Raw genomic sequence first — 19,681 nt, 5'->3', positions numbered from 1 at the left:
TGTGGCATGAAGATAACAGCCCTTTCCAGGTGTCTTTTCTTTTTTTGTACTGAGACTAGTCTTCAAATATTTTGCTGTCATCAGTTATTTGAAGCAGAGGATTACCTTATAGTCAACTCTCTGAATGGATGCTTTTCTGAAAACCAAGTATTAAAAAACAGGTATGTAAGTGCCACTTGTTAGACATCAATATTAATTAAGCTGTAAGTAATGATCCAGCCTAGGCAACAGCGAGAACAATATATTAGAGTAATACAATATAATTTGATTTCAAGGCTTTATTAGAAAAATTCAAGAAATTAAAGCAAAACAACTTTTTTGTTTACTATTTTTTAATATTTGGAAAATTCCAGAAGACAACCAGTTTACTACTGTTTACAAAACGGTGTAACTTTGTTTTAAGCACCTATTGAGGTGACAGTTGTCTTGGTTCTGCTTCAAAGGAAGCCAAGCTGCATGTGTCCTCGCGCTTTGGCCAAAATATGCAGCAGCAGAGCATCTCCATCAGAGTTTCAAAGGTTATTCAGGTCTGACACCACTATTTTCACTTCCTCAATTGGCTGTATGACAGCCTGCGATACTCTGCTCCTGTGTGAAGATGAAGTAGCTACCACTACTGCAGTAGCCTGTATTTCACAATTTGTTACAGTTTTGTTTTAGCATTTCTGTGGAGTTGTCATAACTATGATATTTATTTAAAAAAGTATTCTTGGACGCCATTTTTAAAACTGCCGGGCAATTAAGGTTAAAACCTGAGAAGTTTCTAAAATCTACCTGAAAAAGATAACATCCATTTTTCTTTGCAGTTCAGCTCAGCCTGTTGCTAGGGCCTGACTGTTTGCAGGCCCTCGCCCAGTCTGCATTTAATGCAAATGTTTATCACACAGTCATCTTCATCTTCGAGTTACTAAAATACTATCAGTAACACAAAAAGGTTGGGAAAAGCTCAAATTGTTCTTTTTAACCTAACGGCATCTCCTTATGTACCGTTTTAAAATTACTGTACAAGCGTCTTGCCACAAGATGGCCCCTACCAACCACAGCTCGCACGTGTCTGACCGCTGCGTGGCGGCGCGTGGAAGCACTGACCGTTGGCTTCTATTTCTTACAGGGTCTGGGAATTATTATCATTACATTTTACTCTACAAAATGCTTTTCCAGTGTATCAAACCTGTGAGATGTGATTACCCTTGGGCTCCACAGTGACTAAATGCTGAGTCCTCTCTGCCTAGTTCATGAGGTGATAAACATCACGAGCATAAATTCTTTACACAGTTAACTTGGTTGTAGTTATGTGAAGACTGGACAATGTCTAAAGCGAACAGATTTAGGATGAGATTTTAGCACTATATCAGCAGGTCCCTCAAAGGTGGTGGCTGAGGTGTTCTGTGAGGAGACAGTCCAGCAGCCGGGATAAGGCCCACATGGGGCACTTGTCCTGAGAGGTTAAATTAAATTTCCAGAGCATTTTTCCTCTCCTTGGCTGCTGGAGTGAGAACGTTTAGATTAGCAGTTATTAAGGTTAGCGTTTAATCTAGTGAGATCATGGGGTGCTCTCGGCTCTCATTAGCATCAGCAGTTGCTGAGGACATCCAGACCTCAGCCTTAGAGATCAGTGAGAGTAGATCAACAAAAGGGACATCAGTGCCTGAACTTGCAGTGTCACTTATTTTCTATAGCCTTAAATTACATAGCCAGGTCCCATAAATAATTCTTAGGGCAAGCTGGGTATCTTATTAGAAGCTTATAATAAATACAGTCCTTTGTTGAGGGAGCCACCTGAGACAGCCAAGTCTGATACAGAGAAAAAAACCCAACACTTATGTCACCCGTTTGGTACCTCTCACCAGAGACCTGCATCTGTTTGTGGGCAGTAGACACCCAAAGCCCAGCTTTCTCACCTTTGAACAAAGAGGAAGCTGCTTTCACTTAAGCGTAGTCAGTGGCCTCATGGCTGGAGGTGGGAGAGGGGCTCATGTTGGACCTCTGCCTCTCCTGGAACCAGAAGTTTCTCTTACCCCTCCTGTGACAGTCCACCTCATCAGACCACTGGCTGTCATATCATGGAAGCTCTCTTGGTTTCACATGTTAAAGACGCTTTATTTTGCATGAATAGCAATATTAAGCTAGAGAGGGACCAACTCTATTTCCAGTTAATAAGACACTCCTTTAAAAGATGAATACACGCACTTAACAAAAAAATATCTTGCAAAAAAACCATATAAATTTGTACAGGTTATACAGTAGCATCTGCCTTCAGTTATGGAAGAAACAAACTAAAAAATCTTGCTCTGAAGCACACACTTCACCCTACACCCACTCCAGTACCCTAATGAGCAAGACAAAATTAGCCACCCTTTGCCTTAGAGATACCCAGAACATGTCTAACAAAATGTGCTCTGATGGTCAGGTGAGCACTCCCTTGCCTAGGTTGAGAATCTCATTTTGTGCCAACCTGGCATCAGCTTGAAGAAGGACCCTCAGCAGCTTGTAAGGAGTGGGGCAAGGTTTGGTGTTTTGAGCATCTTTGTCCCATGAATTCAGGGACCCCATGAGATTTGGACTTAGCGGGGGCTTTTGTGGCAGCTGTGCAGCAACCTGAGAGTTGCCAGAGCTGCCTAAATGAGGCAAGAGGCAACTAAGAAATCAGGTGCATATAAGCACCTTTTAGGAACTGGGTTTCAGCTCCTTTCAAAGATATGACACATGAGACATCTATCTTTCAACCCACTGCTCAAGAGTCTGTTAGGGAGAGCCATGATGGGGAAGGGAAAATAATCTTAGTGACAAGCCTTTGCATCTCTTCTGCTTAGCCTCAGTGATAAAAGTGAAGCCAAAGGCAAAGGCAGACTGGAGGGATCACACGAGAGCACATTTTCTGAACCTGCATCTCCCCTCATTTCACTTTTTGTCTGCTGACAGCAAGCGTGAAAGAGGAAGGAAAGCGTGCCACTCAGGGACAGGTGTTTTCCCAAAAAATCTCCACTGATTCCATACTGGCCACCTCTTCCTTGTTCTCACAGGGGCTGATCAGCTATAGCTGCTCTGTGCAGGGACTCAATGGGAAATGTTTCACCTTTGACTCATATCCCAAGATTTAAAAATAAACTAGAAGCTGATTTGCAAAGGCACAGGTGTTCTTTTCACTGGGCTTTGAGCGTCCTTCTCTGCCTCTACATTTCTACTGCTTTTGTCTTGGGACATTTACCAGTATCTGCTCTGACAGATTCTGGTATCCCCCTTGTGACCACTTAACTGCTGTTGCTTGCTTTAAAAATAAATACAGACACTAGGGGAAAGAGTCTTAACAGAAACACAGTATGTTCATGTTAATACAAGTACATATTAACTCTGGGCTTCCCAGTGCAAGAGAAAGCCATCTGAAAATCAGGCTACAGAGACTGGATAAACCTACACTATTCTCCCTGGTATTCTGTAAGCAATTAAAATGCATGCCGACAATATGAGTTTGTGATCCACAGTGTCCTGCAGCACGGAGTTGTTCGGTGCCCACAGGAACTGTAGAAGAACGGAGAGACACAGAAACCGTCACTGGCTGCAGAAGTCCTTCATAGGCAAGCCGCTGTTAATTGTAAAGGAGGGTACAAACAGCATGTGGAATTTGGGGTATTAAAGGATATTATGCTATGTACAAAACCATTCCATCACTGTGTTCCCAACGCTGAGATAATTCAGTATCTGTTGGTGGTAGACTCGACAAAGATATGCAGTAATTATCCTACCCAAAAGAGGGCAGCAGTTAAATTTCTATGGCCTGTTTCATGTTATATTAAAAATGGTTTTTAGCAATGACAAATGTTGTTTCAAGTAGCTCAATAACTGGGAACCGTGCCAGAGCCTGACAGTAGAAGCTGTTATTTTATTGATATTTCTCAAAAGGAAGTCAAGCCTGATTATGTATGTTGACACTCAGAAAATGCAAAGTAACATTTAAATTCGTAATAAAGGGATGAGGAAGCTTTATGTAAGAGTAAGGATGTTTACCATTTAATTTAAGTCAGTCATTTAGCTGCAAAGTGAATTTAAATGTATTAGAAAACAGGGGGAAAAAACAGAGATCTGCAATCTGTTTTGGAAAGTTTCCTCCCTGTCCCTTGAACTCCAGCTGCTGTCGCTGGGGTTGGCCTGTCTGTACTGCACCATGACTCTTCCTTAGCAGGGAACCACAAAGTTACTCCAAGGCTGACTAATCATCACTGTTTTTTTCTTCTAGCTGAGTACAGCCCTGCTTCATTTTCCCTGATGGTTCTCAGCTGCTAGAAAAGAAGATTTTTCCTTCCAGATAAACTGTTTTCCATCTTATTTATTAGTCGTTTTTTCTGCTGCTGAGACTTCCACCCTCTGGCTGGGGGAGCCTCCAGCAGGTCCTGGCCATCCTTGGCCCAGAGCCACAGAGTCCTCTGGGTTGGAAGGGGCCCCACAGGCCTCTAGTCCAACCTCCTGTGCTGAATTCAGACTGGGCTGCTTAGGGCAGCATAAGGTCACCTCAAGGTGTCTTACAGCTGAGGTGGAGCAGGAACCAAAGCGGGAATGTGCTGGAAGCAATTTACACAGCTTTGGCAAAACTACTTATTAAATCAGCTGATTCCCGAACCAGCTGTTAAAAATCCCTCCAAGCAATCTCCACACCGAGCAATTACAATTTTGCAGCTTGCCATCAAGTTTCTCACCCTATGTAGGAGATTTTGAAGTAGGCTCAATTTAATAGAGACCAAACACGAGTAAAGCACTGTAGACACAGAAGCACTGCAATCACGGTCGCTCAGCAGACTGCCTCTAGTATGTTGCCTCCAACCTGCTTGACGTTCTTCATTTTACTGTGACTTTGTGTAATTAGGCTTCAAGGTCGTGACTGTATTAATTACCAGGGCCAAGTGCAAGACAGTTAGAAACATGGAATTGGCTTTGGCTAGGGAGCTACATATGGCAGGGATTGCTCTTGATTGCCATGACTATGTGGGCTTTGTTTCCAGCCAAGGAACACCGGGAGGCCCCTCTGTCAAACAGCAACAGTCTGTGGGGATAGGAAAGATGGAGGCGCCCCAGAACATTGTTTCCTGCGGGCAGGCACCCCAGAACATTGTTTCCTGCGGGCATCATGTGCCATGCTCAGCCTGACATCTGCCAGGTGCTTGATGTGCTGTGCTTGCCTGTGACAGTGGAGACGTAGGCTTGGCTATCACCCATGGATGGCTGCACGTCCCCCATACTGTGTCCTTCTGTAACGGCGAGATGACAAATCTCCTGGGCCGTGGCCATCTGCACTGCTCAGCTACTCGCTGGCCCTGTGTTAGGCTGTCCCAGCTAGTGGGGACAGAAAAACATCCCTGGGGGATGGGACACTAGTCCCATTCAGTGTGGCCACAAGCCCATTGGTACCACTTGGCTTCAGGAGTGGTGATCTGTCCCTGGTCCGCTTCTGTCAGAACAGGTATAGCCCACACAGAAGTCACGCCCTTACAACATGCTCACTCCTCCCAGTCTGCTCATGGCCTTAGGTCAGTATGCCTTAAACTTGCCAACCCTGAAATGCTTTCACATCACTGTGTCTTGTCATCTATACTACTTTTTACCTTCCATTGGGAAAGCTGCAAAGCAGATCTGGGCTACGGTTCATTTTGAAAACAAAAATAACAAATGTTCCTGCATTGCTGCAAACACGCAGCCACTCAGGACACCGATTCCAGTGACCACCATTACCCTGAGCTGAATCATAATACAAACAAACCACAGCATTTCAATAAAGTAAAGCAAACTGTGTGCGCAGCGGTGTCAATCCCTCAGCTACGAGCCTGGGTAAATAAACTCTTGATTGTCTCATGTTGGCCCTTTACAAAGTGATGATTCCCAGCGATCGGCTGGGCCACAGGTATCAGCTGCTGTGGTGCAAGTCCAGCAGCTTGGCCTAAACCCCCTGTCAGGCAGGGTGCCATGACTGTGCTGCTGTGTGTGCACTGTGTGTCCCCCCCCAGCATGTGACACCCTCCGCCAAAGGACAGTGCAGACACCAGCCCAGTGCATCACAACCTCGGTACCGCTTCTGCCGTGACCCCCATTCCTAGCCCTGGCTGGGATGTGGATTAAATTTAAAAAGAGGGCAAGAAGACTGATGGCATCAGAGTTACATGCAAGATGAGGTTGCGAATTAAGTTCATTTTAATTCCAGATATTACTCGGATTTGTTTGACCTCTTTTGTTATTTTTAGAGCTAGTTTAAATTGGCAGGTCCTGTTATGTGGAAATTGAAAGTTAAAAAAAAAAATCCTTTAGGCCTAAATTGGAACACACAGTTGGAATTTTCCAAGAAATTGTATTTCCAAAATCTGTTCTGGAAACATCAAAATGACTTAGTCACGGCAGTTCATTTTTATAATCTTTAATATAATGTGTTATATACAGTACAAGCCCTTGGCCTCTTTATTACATTTTTTGCTTTGATTTTTTTGGAAACAAAATATTTTTATCATTTTTTGGAAGTATGCTTGTAAAAGCACCAGTAAGTCCCCCCAAAATATTTCCATTTTGTCAAACCAATATTTTCCTATGAGAAGCTTTTTCTTCAGGAAAAAAAAACACTATGGATTTGAATTCGCCTCTTTCTGTCCAGCAACTTGGTCTTCAGCGACACAGAGAATTCCCTGAGGGAAACGGCCTGTCCCCACCCGATCCCTGGGAACGGAAAGATGACTTTCTTCTGGGAGATACTTTTATTTAGATAGTTCCTCCAGTATTAAGCATTTGGGGGGCAGAACACTGACTCGTGTCAGTGTTACAGTCCTACTGCACAGCTGAGACAAGGCATACATTGAGAAGTTGAATACAGCAAAGGCATTACTCCCCCTGGTGACATGCCACGGGAGTCTCGCAAGGCTTGCAGCAGATCGTATTCATCCCTGCCAGTGCTCTGCCATTCCTCTGGCACTTCCATCTGTGAAATGGCGTCCGGTCTCTGGCAGTTACCCCATTTACCTATGGCTATGTGGGTGCACATTTTCTGAAAAGGATTCTTTTTAGGTGAGGCTTGTGTTCTGGCTGTGCACGGCTCCGTTCAGTGGTGGGCAAAGGCTGGGGACGTAGCCGAGGTGATATGTGCACCAACATCTCAACAGCTTCCTAATCCTTCATGCAGCCCTTTAGCCGTACTTTCTTTCAAGCTCTTTTGGCTGGACGCTGTCTCTCTGTGCATTCCTACAGCTACGGTACAATGCTTGATGGCGGTATGAGGCTTTTGTGCAGTGCCACAATGCCAAGAAGAACAACCACCATGCAATCGCCACTGCCAGGCTTCTCCGAATGGCTTGGAGAGCAGCAGATCTGGCTGGCGACAGCCATCTCCTGCTCCGCTCAGCCTCAGCCCCTCGTGATGGGGGAGGACAAGCCATCCCCGGAGGCTTTCACTGGACAAAGCGCTGGCCGGCCAGACCCAGCGCTGGCTGCGGGCCCACACTGAGTGGGAGGCCAGACTGCGGATCTCCAGAGGTCCCTTCCAACCAGCATTTCTATGGTCCTATTGTTTATTGACCCCTGGCCCCATCCAAAGCAAATGCAGCTGTAAAGCCAGCCTTGATACCCACTGCTGTTTCTGTCACTCCCCCATTTGGTTTGGGTATCTGCAAACGGGTTTCCAGCCAAGTGAGTTCCTCCTTTAAAAAAACTCCTTCTGTTGGAGTTTTATCATAACATTGGGTTAAACCACACTCTACGCAGATGCTTTTGAAGCTGTTATCCTGTAAATCAGTCCTGAATTTTGACCTTTCTTATCTGTTAGATTTCATGTCTAGAAAACCAAACCAAAAAACCTCTTACCAATCCCCCAATGTTGAGCTAAAACCAAACACTATAAATAGCTGGTGAACATACCTGTAACGTATGTGCATGTTCATTGGACAACTGAGCCTTTCATAAGAATGCGCTAATGAACGTTTGCCCTTGTGACGAGGACCCACTGGCAAAGTTAGACACACAAAAAGTAAATGTGTGTTCCTTTCTTTCCTTTTTGATGGTTGTATTATTCAGCACAATCAGGTATCTTTTAGTGAAATTAACTACTCTGAAACTGTCATCAGATCAACGAAAGCCACAGGCAGTTATTAAGCCGAGCTTACTGTTGCTATTAAGGCCAAGAATGACCAATGCTATGGAAAGCAGTTATCAAAAAGACACAATAACTCATCAGACCATGAGGCTACCGCAACGAGAGGCTGAGCTACTGCCCTCAGGAGTGGTGATTTCATTTTCAGACTTTGCATTACTAAAGAGATCCCATCAGACTTGCCATGTTACTGAGTGACCTGCAGATCCTTCTTTCTAGCCCGATTTCCCCTCTTGCCATAGAAAGCTATCAGTGCTCCCTTTGGAAAGGAGCAGAGCTGTGCAGCCAACTGCTGCCCTGAAAAAAGAAAAGAAAAAAAATCACCCATAGCTGCCCAACAGCATAAAAGTAGGAAAAAAAAAAAGAAAAGCTATTACTTATGACAAGCCTATTTATGGGACAGTTGATGCAGCCTTCAGAAGCACAGTCAGGAGTTTAGGGGAAAAACTTATCGTCTGTGGTAAGCACTTCAGGGCACACGGCGAGCTCCTTTGTGGCACTCAGCTGGGCAAACCAGCGGTATCGTGGTGAGCTATTGCTCTGCTCTCCTTTAAAGCAGCCCAGGGATGGAGGCAGTGTGGGAGCCGGGCGGCAATGCAGCCTCTTTCTTCCCCATACAGCATGACCCAAAGCTGTGGGTCTGGCTCCCTCCTGCCCAGCAGGACTCTCTGAGGAGGGCGTTGTGTGCTGTGTGCTCCCAGAAAGCGCAAGACAAACAGGAGGTGCCGACGTAAATATTTTCCTCAACACACGCACCCCCGTGGGGTAACCGCTGCACACTGCAGCAAGGCTGGACCATCTTTAAAGTCTTTTTCCTGGCTGCCGCTCGTGATCTAACGCGATCAGCTATTTCCCCTCACCCACATGTACCCCTCACGCATTCAGTTCCCCCTTTTCTTACAACAGCCAAGGGGGCCAAGTGCCTGGGGTTTTCCTGGGTCACGGGGATCCCAGGACCAAGACCAGGAGATGAGGTATACCTTACACCCTGCTATCGTCTGAGCCCTGCTGAAGTTTAAGAAATACTTAAGATCACACAAGGCCTGCTTCATGAAGTCCCATTTTCTTTGCATATCTAAAAATTAACAGATGCAGGCACAGGTATTTTTCATCTCGCAGAACTGAAGTAAAAGCACCTTCCAAAGGACTCTTGTTTTCACCGAGTGCCGCTCACTGCTCATTCACTGCTCAGAACAGAAACCGGAGGAAGGCACAGCTTCCATGTTCTTGCTGCAGCAGATTTCTTTGCCAGGAAAAGCACTGTAACACTTTTTTTTCTCGTGTGTTTTAATGGTTGCTATTTCTACATTATCTATTCCTGAGATTATTTCCTGTGGGAAAGATTTAATATTTTTAATTCCAATAATAATTTTAGTAACAGTTGCCATTTTCTGCCAATGTTTCTGCATTTTGGGATAGAACCAAATTATATGTTCTAAATTCCTCTTCTTATTAGTTTCTCTAGGAAAGCTTTAAGGCAGTTATTTCATACCTCAAAAATCACAGGGAAAAGAACAGAATTTTCTTACGTTTATGAGACTGATTTTCCATCAAGTTCCGGGCTATCGCCTGCTTCCTGCAGTTAACCTCATTCTTCCATTTCCATTTAAAAGCCAAATGCTTCTCTCCCTCATTTAGCTTTCATGTTATTCAAGCTAGGTACCTGGTTATAACTTCTACGGCTAGTTCTTTTGCATCCAATGAGGAATAATTTGCTTATCAAGAATTGTTGCTGCTTCTTAGCAAATCTGGCCGCACTGAAGAACACACATATGAAAGGTTGCAGAGGCCCTTTCTGTTTCTGTGCCACTGGCACCCTTGCATTATAAAGTTTCCATTCTGGAAACAGCAATTACTTAGATTTTTTGAGGCAGATTTAGACTTCTTGTACACACAGTAAGTGGCGTTACTGCACATACGTGTCTTTGCTGAAACCCAGGAATGAAATTCCTGTCTCGCTGAGATCAGCAGCAGGTTCAACCTTGACTCAGTAAAGTTAGGATTACATCTCAAACGTCACCTGTGGCCTTAACCAAAAACACTAGTTCAGAATTAATAACTCCTTACTTTCAGTCAGGAATAAATACATCTATGGGTTTTTTTGTTGTTTGTTTATTTTTAAAGGAAGATTTTTTTTTTAAAAAACAAACATTGAATTGATATAGCTTCTTAAAAGAAGATATTAGATGCTTTTTGCAGGAAGTTCAGCAGAACCGAGAATGCTTAGAGCCAGTCCCAATATATGGCATATTGTTTACTTGTCTGAATTTCAGAAGATTTACTCAAAGTTTCGGTTTACCCCTGAAATGTATGAGAAAGATGTGAGCCTTCTAGAGACAGTGCCTGATAAGCTGGATTTGTTTTCCAAATCAGTTCTTCTTTAGGTGAAATGGGAGCTGGCTCCTGTTCCCTGCAGCATAGATTTAAAATGAGTAATATATTCATTGTGGAAGCACCTGTTTCCTTCTGGGCTAGATTCTCTTGTTTTGCTTAGTTGCAAAGATTCTGTGTTCGCAGGTGAATTATTTACATTTTAGAAGTACGTCAGAGGCAACAGCCAGAGGGGGCAAGCACACTGGTTGTGGTCGCCCTGACAGAGCCACTACTGCAGAGAAAGTGGCTGTGCTGAATTTTATGCCACACCAAAGCAAGTTTTACCTGGGAATCCTGCCCCGTATTCTCCAGGGCCATGAGGACAGAAGAAATTGTCTTACTGTACCCAGAGATCCCACATCAAATGCTGCAGGAGAGGTGAGATTTGGATCTCACGTTTGTAACTCAAACCCATCACTAACATTACAAAAACAAATCCGTTAAAAATTCTGCCTTAAAATTATCCTTTTCAAGAACACATAAAGCATTTTAGATTTTTGATTCAGATTTTTAATAAATTGTGCCAGTAGAAGCTTTCAAAGGCAATGATATATCAATAAATAACAGTTAAACTGAGTTCCTGAGAAAGAACCTACCACATGAAAGAATGTCAGATAGATGTAAATAACAAAAAATGGCATTACTATATAAAAAAGCAGTAATACTGAATCTTACATGAACTGTCACAACACAAGCACTGCATACCTCAGAACATTCCTTTCATACAAATGTAAACAAATACACAATCATTTTTGTTTAGTTTAGGCTGATGAATTTATATGTTGTTGCTTAGATATCTAAACAATGGATAATAGAATATGTGCTAAAACATTAAGGAATAATATGTGGAATAATATACGGAAAAAATAACGAAGCTCCAGATTTAAAAATAAAATAAAGCAAAAACACATTAAAGGAGTGTTTTCCTCAAATGTTATTACGTCAATCACTTTAAATAGGACTGTTACACTAATCTGAATTAAGGATTTTTGTGTGTGTTTACTTATTTAGTTATATATAATATATATGCAAATATGTATGGCTTAATTATCTTTAGTATTCTGATATCAAAAATAAGGAATAATATGTGGAATAATATACGGAAAAAATAACGAAGCTCCAGATTTAAAAATAAAATAAAGCAAAAACACATTAAAGGAGTGTTTTCCTCAAATGTTATTACGTCAATCACTTTAAATAGGACTGTTACACTAATCTGAATTAAGGATTTTTGTGTGTGTTTACTTATTTAGTTATATATAATATATATGCAAATATGTATGGCTTAATTATCTTTAGTATTCTGATATCACCTTGAATAATTCTCACTTATACATAGAAGAAAAATGCATATTTTAACACAGTTAAGAATTCATATTTCAAAGTACGCCTATAATTTGACAGAAGTGAAGGACTATTGTGCTCCATCACAGCAACATTTTTACCTATAGACAACAGGACAGAATGACCTATGAACAATGCCAACATTTTCAGATGTCAGTGCCTAAAACATTAGGATCCTAAACCGATACACAGCCAGTCACGTGTAGGGATCTGATGCCAGGAAAAGCCACATACCTCCAGGTTCCGTAGATGTCCGTGGAGCTGCATGCGCTCAACGTCAGCTTCATCGCACTTAGGATCTCGATGTGTTACGGGAGCACAGCGTTAGACATCCTGTTTTGAAGACGTTGAGCTACATACGTTAGTATTGGTGCTCTGCATTACTGCTAGTATTAAACAACGGACACTGTGCTGCGTGCTATGTGAATAAGCCCGATCTAGACTGCTGCCACAAATCAGCTTTGTGATAATGGTCTTGCTATTGATCCTTTGTGGGGAAACGTGTGTGCCAATGATACATGTTTAATAAAATGATCTATTACATCAGACCACAAAATCACTATTCAGTTATAACCTTTGCAATCTGTTTTACAAAATTAATATTGGATACAGTCATAAGAGGAAACCACCCACACAATACATTATCAACACATGGTTTATAATGGTCTAATTTTAGACCCTTAGTAAAAATGGATCCACAGGACCTGCCTGTGAATGGCAAGAAAAGGCCGTTTCAAATAGAAAAACACTGCTCATGCAACATTCTTCACACACTAGACAATGAAATCACACCCAAATTGTCACTTGCTCACACTTTCTATTACACTCCAATAAGCAGAAGGAAATAAAGCAGCTTTAACGTTATGTCACAATTTTGAAATGTGGAAAATACATATAATAAACAAAAATCACGGTGCGAATACAATGGTGTCAGTAAATTTAGAAAATTAGAGAGCAGGTTTGTTGGTTCTTTTTTTTCATTTTTCTTCTTTTTTTCTTTTTTCTTTCTTACATTATTGCACAGACACCTTTCATCACATGTTCTTCAGCTTTATGCATCTTCCTAAATGTGAAATAAGTGCTATGGATAAAATAAAAATGTAGAAAAGAAGAACAGCAGCATGATTTGTCAAAGTTAATCCCTATAATTTAGTAGGAAAAAAACCCCTGCTATAAACAAAATATAAGTGCTCTTTATTCATTTAAAAAATAACGCTGACAGTTGCGGAAGTCTGTAAATGTTAATCTGAGTAGGGGGATGCTGACCTCAAATAAAAATAGGCCTAGAAATGATAGACTGCTGGCCTTGCAGATTTTGGTGAAGACCAGGATTTCAAGTGTAATTATCAACAAAGTTATTTACAGTAAAACTGACCTGAACTTTCAAGAGCGCCGTTTTTAGGACCTGGCCCTGCAAGCTTCTGACTCCCCAGGACACCTCCAGCCTCAGCTGAAGTTACACCTGAACAAGCGCTGCAGGATCAGCTCCTAAAGGATCAGTTAAAGGCCCTACTGGATTTGAGATTAGTCTTATCTGGAGTATTCTATACAATAATTTACACATATACAGGCTGACAAGCTCCAGTCTGATCCACCACACCCTTGTCTTCTACATCAGTTTTCTCAGACTGGCCAACTTCCACTCCAGAAGGTTTGGGATACCTGAACGGATACCCGTTGTCATCGAAGAACCTTCGGAAAGTAAACTCGTAAAAAGCATGTTCTGTGTGTTTGCTATTGGAAGAGGCTAGTGGATCCCATGTCCTGGCACTGTCACCGCTAGCATCGTTCCAAGGGCTTTCTTCTTCAACTGGATCAAAATTTGAAGTGTCCATTGGATGGCTGATCTTTGGAACATAGGGAGCTGGCTGCCTACGGATATCGGTAGAGAAGTCCATAGAGTGAAAGAAAGAATGGGCCTTAATATCATCTGCTCCATTTCTTCCAAGCCTGTCCTCAGCAGCACAGCAGAGCTTTGTGATGAGATCAGTTGCCTCAGGGCTTAGCTTGATCTGTGAGGGAATGTGCAGTGTGCTTTCCCAATTTATCACCTGGAGGTAAGAAAGGTATTAAACAACTTCTAATCCTGGAAACAGAATCCTTCCGATTGTCAACATTAACTGTACAGAAGTATACACATAACTAGTCAACTCACAGTCTGTATAGTTATTTTAGAGGTTCAAGAACCCAATGACTAGATTGCATCGGCTGTCAATAATTATTTTAATGAATCAAGAAACATTGTCGGATAGCAGATAAAAGGCGCAATTCCATTTTAAAAAAAGGCAAATTCCTTCCTGAGTGCTCCCGTAGTCCGATTTGAGAACATATTCAGTTTACACATGACTTCATGGAATGACTTCAAGGAATTACTTCATTTCATCTCCAAAATGTAAACTAGGGAGAGTGGTCATGAGATACATCCTTTCTAATAAAAAACTACTCACTGCTTGACTTTTGAAACACTTACATTGCCGACTGTAATTATCACTGGCATATCAGCTTACTCAAATCTGATAGGCACTCTAGGGAATTTAGATGGATGAACTCATGCTTAAGAAATAAGAATTGTGCTGAGAAGACTCATAAAACTAACAACTATCTATGCAGTTGGACAAGCCAGTTCTAGTCTGATATTCAGTATCTTCATTGACTGGGAAAGGATTTGTCCCTGCATAGAACTATTTAAAAAACAGGCTTTTGTAATGACTGCTCCTTTCTCTAGTAAAACAAGAGGGGATAGGTCTGGTCTGTGCATGGAGGGGAAGGGAAGGGAAAAGGTTAAAATTTTGCTACCACAGATTGGAATTTTGATTCAACTTACCTTCAGTTGGGTTTCTGTGGGTGTAGGAGCCAGAAAAGGAGGCTGTCCCACTAACATCTCAAAGAGGATCACACCAACACTCCACCAGTCACAGAGCTGAGTGTATCCTGAAAGGCAAGTCAAAAGGTTGTCCTCCACCAACCAAGGAGAATGTGTATAGAGCTACTTGCAATTAAGTATCAAAACATACAGCACAGATTTCTGTCTTTTCTCAGACAAACAATCTGTGACCTAAAAACAAAGGACTCGCAATCCACCTTCATCATGAAGTTGCTTCTGCTTGCTGACCTAAATTCTGCTGCTGTCAGTAAAGATCTAATCCTGTTGTCTTGGAATCTTTCTGAATAAATTTAATTCTCAACAAAAGTGAGTGGTGAAATCATATAATTAGAAAGAATGAAGTTTCTTTTCGTGCCCGGTCCCACAACTACATCACTACACAGCACAAACCGGACCTCAAAGAATAACAAAAAGGTTTAGTGACTGATGTTCCCCCTAGGTTCAGTGGAGGTGACGCCATGAGTTTGGAAAGCTGCTGAAAGACACAGCCTGGCTCTAGAGACAGAAGAAAGCCACAGATGACTTTCTGAGCAAGTTCCAAGCAGAGGAACAATTTCAATCACTCAATTGCTGTGACAAGACAAATAAGGTGTATGTTTGAGATCTCCGAAAAGGCATGGAGGATTTGCACACTGATTTCAATGGAGATTTGTGTCATCGGATGATGTAGGGTCCAGTGTGAAATCTCTCAACTTGAGGAAGATCAGGCTTAGGATCTGGCTTGCAGACAACTTTGAACATCTAATCTCCTTACTGCAGTGACCATGTCTGTTCTGCATGGATAGCCACCAAGTACTGTCTAAATTCCTCAAGCCAAGCTTTTGAATGCAGGGTGTCCAGTGTAAATTGTGGAAGACTTTGTTGGGTTTCCCCAAGATTCTGGCTGGGAATCTGGAGGACATGTTTCCACAAGTTTACATCATCCATATTTAAGTGGCCCGTCTGAATCTGATTCAGAACCATCAGCTGGCTAGTCACTGGTCTACGTATACTTGCTAGCGGTCATAGTCATACTCCATGAGTACAGATAATCTGCTTTATACTTGAAAAATATCACTGCCAACATCATCTGACACATTTCTTAGCAGTCTCATTCAAAGGCCTCAGAGTGTAGATATACACAGACACACGAAGTATGACCACCATCAATGTCAGCAATGTGATGCCAAACAGTGGAGCATGTAGAGAAATCTGTTCTCCTTAATCTGAGCTAAGTGTTTGTGGCCTTCAGAATGACAATCTTCCAAAAAATATCACTGCCAACATCATCTGACACATTTCTTAGCAGTCTCATTCAAAGGCCTCAGAGTGTAGATATACACAGACACACGAAGTATGACCACCATCAATGTCAGCAATGTGATGCCAAACAGTGGAGCATGTAGAGAAATCTGTTCTCCTTAATCTGAGCTAAGTGTTTGTGGCCTTCAGAATGACAATCTTCCAAAGCAGCAAGCTTATTTGGGGGGAGGGGGAAGGGGGGGAAAGTATTTCAAAGCATCGATGGTCACAGGAGAAAAAGAAAAATACAGGTTATCTACCTTTAGATCGCGTAGATGTGGGGGGGGGGGGGGGGGGGGGGGGAAAGTATTTCAAAGCATCGATGGTCACTTAAACAGGAGAAAAATACAGGTTATCTACCTTTACGAAGCAGGACTTCAGGAGCAATATAATTAGGGGTTCCAACTAACGAGTGGGCTAGACATCTCTGATGCTGCTTCTTAGCTCTTTGTTCCAATGTCTTCAGCCTATCTCCACATCTACAATTGGACACATCATCCCAAAGATCACTGGGCTCCATGCTGTCTTGTCTGATATGGCTCCCTTTCAAATGGGAGAGAAAGTTTACATTCACAGTCATAAAACACAACACACACAGAGAAAAGTATTTATCTAGATCTAGTTGTGCCATCTTCTACTCTCACTGAAGAACAGCATTCAAACTTTGAACCCAAGGCATTTCCTCCTGCCCTCCCCTTCACAATTGGTTTTCCATAACCAGCAAAATGTCTCTGTCTCAGTACAAGGAAGCATGCTCCTACATGGGAGATATAGAACAATGGAGCATATTTAGATTAGCTATACCAATTGTTTATGACCTTTTTGCCAACAGACACAAATACTCCTCAATGGCACACACAGGACATGCGTGGACTACTTTAAGTCTGTGATTAAATTATTTCACCATCAAAAGAGACCCTCCAAACAAGTATAAACTGAAAAATTGCTGCTACTGCAGTGGTCAGCCAGATTACTGATAGGGATTTAAACAGTATTGGAAACAGAGGACTGGAAACAAACAAATTGAGTAAGTTAGTGAGAGACAGACACATCATACTGTCATTGACCTTTTGTCAATGTACACACCCCTCTTTTCTGAGCTGGCATTTCTGCCAAGAGGTACCTGTTTGTTTCAAAATAAATAATGCAGTACCATCACAAATAAACCCTAAAAACACTACCTTTCTGATAGTATTTTGAATTGTGAGTCCACCTGAATCCAGTACACAGTCCAAAGTCAGTCAGTTTGATATGCCCATCAAGGTCTATCAGAATGTTGTCTGGCTTGATGTCTCGATGAATAAATCCCATTTTGTGCACACTCTCTATAGCCAAAGTGAGCTCTGCAATATAAAATCTAGCCAGACGCTCTGGAAAGACCTCCATCCGAATCAGTAGACTCATCATATCTCCACCTGGGATGTAGTCCATCACAAAGTACAAGTTCTCTTTATCTTGGAAAGAATAATAGAGTTTAACCACCCATTCATTGTCTGCCTCAGCAAGTATGTCCCTCTCTGCTTTGACATGAGCCACCTGGTTCCGGTTTAACACATCTTTCTTTCGCAGAGTCTTCATGGCATACAGGGCATGGGTATCAACTTTGCAGGCCAGGCATACTTCTCCAAATGCACCAATACCCAGAGTCTTGATTTTCACAAACATAGATTTGTCCATTTTGGCCCTTTTAAGTCTGTTGTAGTTGGACTCCTTCTGGTAGAGAATTTTCCTCATTTGTTCCTGTTCTGCTTCACAAAGGCCAGCCTTTACAAAGGAAAGCAAACCACAAGAGCTAGTACTGTTACATTCATAGCAAGAGAACAATAAACTAGCATTCCCAAAACGCACTTCTCAGAAAAATTAAACAAGAACCAGAAAAGACATATTCATGGGAGACATATTCTCGTCTGTCTGTTGAGGTATTTCTGAAATACCAGCAAATTCACTGTGCCCTAACTTGTTACCTGAATTTACTGTATCCGAGATTGGTCTGCCTTTCTCATTTGACTGAACGAAGAGACATGGGGCAATACTGTCAGAGAGGGGAACGTAACACAACAAACCTGATCACGAGATTTGTTTTACACCTTTCAAATGTGTGCTTTGCCACTGCACTCCACTATATGTATGAGCACTGCAGTACAGCTTAACTTAAACTGAAACTTAAACCTACGTGCAGCAGTCCACTTTGTTCATGAATGGTTCTCCAGGGCAACTCAGATTAACAGTTCCTGAGTGCTGTTTGACTGTTGGTTTTTGTGTTGTAATTAAGAAGCTCGTTTTGACCTACACATTCCCAAGTGCCTTGGGAACCTTCTTCTTTAGAAAATGTTTTCCTTCCTCTGCCATATACAGCCTCCACTCTCAAGCTCTGTAGATCTCCTGACCATCTGTTCTATAAACTTCTCCCTTTTCCCTTCTAAAATATGTGCTTATAACCCTCAGCTCTGGCCTCCCCCCAGCCACTGCATCCCAGACCCTGGTGCTATTTCCCCCCTAAATTTATTATTTCCCCTCTGTACATAAGCTGTAAAAAAGCTGGCTTGTCCAGCCACCTCCTGTCCCCAGAGAGCCTCCAAGTAACCGCAAGTAACATTTCACATGGTTGCGGGGAAAGACCTCCTGAGAAAGGGAGATGAAACAGTATCCAACCAGACCTTCCCCGCTCTTCAACATAGAACCTGCAGACTGCCAACTCTGCTAACTTTGGTACCTGTCCCTCTCCTGAGAGCCACGGATGGCCTCCACCAGCAGAAGCCCCTGGGCTGATCCCCAGGATCCTCTGACAACTCCTCTGCCGCAGCACATCCCTTTCTTTCTGCATACACCATTTTCAAAATCCTGAATTAACTGGCATCAACTGAAGCACTTTGAGAGGAAGATTAGTGCCTGGTGGGAAGGGGCAATGGGGAGGAGGGTGGAGGGAGTTGAAGCTGACTGATTAGCAAGCTAGAGACCCAAGCGTATGCCCACAGGGCCGCTGCTTAGATCAATTTGATTTCACATCTGTAGTCTAAGTCTTTAAAGATGAATGTGGGCAGCCAGACTATGCAGTGAGATCCCCACGGTATAAAAATGAAATCTCTGTGAATAAAGGATGGAGGAGGTCTGCAGAAACTTGCAGAACAGGTAGGATGAATTTTCAGACTTTGTAGCAGGGCCTGTTGCGACAGGACAAGGGGGAATGGCTTTAAACTAAAGGGGGGCAGATTTAGACTAGATAGAAGGAAGAAATTTTTTACGCTGAGGGTGGTGAAACACTGGCACAGGTTGCCCAGAGAGGTGGTGGATGCCCCGTCCCTGGCAACATTCCAGGTCAGGTTGGACGGGGCTCTGAGCAACCTGATCTAGTTGAAGATGTCCCTGCCCATGGCAGGGGGCTTGGACTAGATGACCTTTAGAGGTCCATTTCAACCCAAACTATTCTATGATTCTATGATTCAGACTGAAGGCAACAGCCAAATCAAAACAAGTAATACTGTTTTTAAAATGTAAGGCAAGTACATTAATCCATAATAAAGGGAGTGTTTACTGTTTTAAGGTAAAATAATTACTGTGTTGTGTTCTTGGTTAATTCTAGAATAATGCGATATTCAGATAGCCAAAATCTCCTGAGTGTATTATTCCAGCCAGTGATGAGGTTGCTAGGGGAAGAGTTGTTTTTGTTTATAGCTGAATTATCTCTG

General features: G+C 42.4%; 1 protein-coding gene across 1 annotated transcript in view; it reads right to left on the bottom strand.

Annotated features, from left to right (window-relative positions):
* Positions 1-11,590: 11,590 nt before the first annotated feature.
* Positions 11,591-19,681, bottom strand: part of LATS2 (large tumor suppressor kinase 2) — a 49,305-nt gene continuing 41,214 nt past the window's right edge. The window contains exons 4-7 of the mRNA XM_009279360.2: positions 17,177-17,759; positions 16,356-16,538; positions 14,655-14,761; positions 11,591-13,881 (exon numbers count right to left, since the gene is read on the bottom strand). Of these exons, the coding sequence (XP_009277635.1) occupies positions 13,387-13,881; positions 14,655-14,761; positions 16,356-16,538; positions 17,177-17,759 (1,368 nt within the window). The 3' untranslated portion in view covers positions 11,591-13,386. The remainder of the gene's footprint in view (positions 13,882-14,654; positions 14,762-16,355; positions 16,539-17,176; positions 17,760-19,681) is intronic.

Source organism: Aptenodytes forsteri, unplaced genomic scaffold, assembly GCF_000699145.1.
Source record: "Aptenodytes forsteri isolate BGI_AS27 unplaced genomic scaffold, ASM69914v1 Scaffold307, whole genome shotgun sequence".
Classification (NCBI taxonomy): domain Eukaryota; kingdom Metazoa; phylum Chordata; class Aves; order Sphenisciformes; family Spheniscidae; genus Aptenodytes; species Aptenodytes forsteri.
Note: the sequence above shows the minus strand (reverse complement) of the source record. Positions and strands in the feature narration are given on the sequence as shown.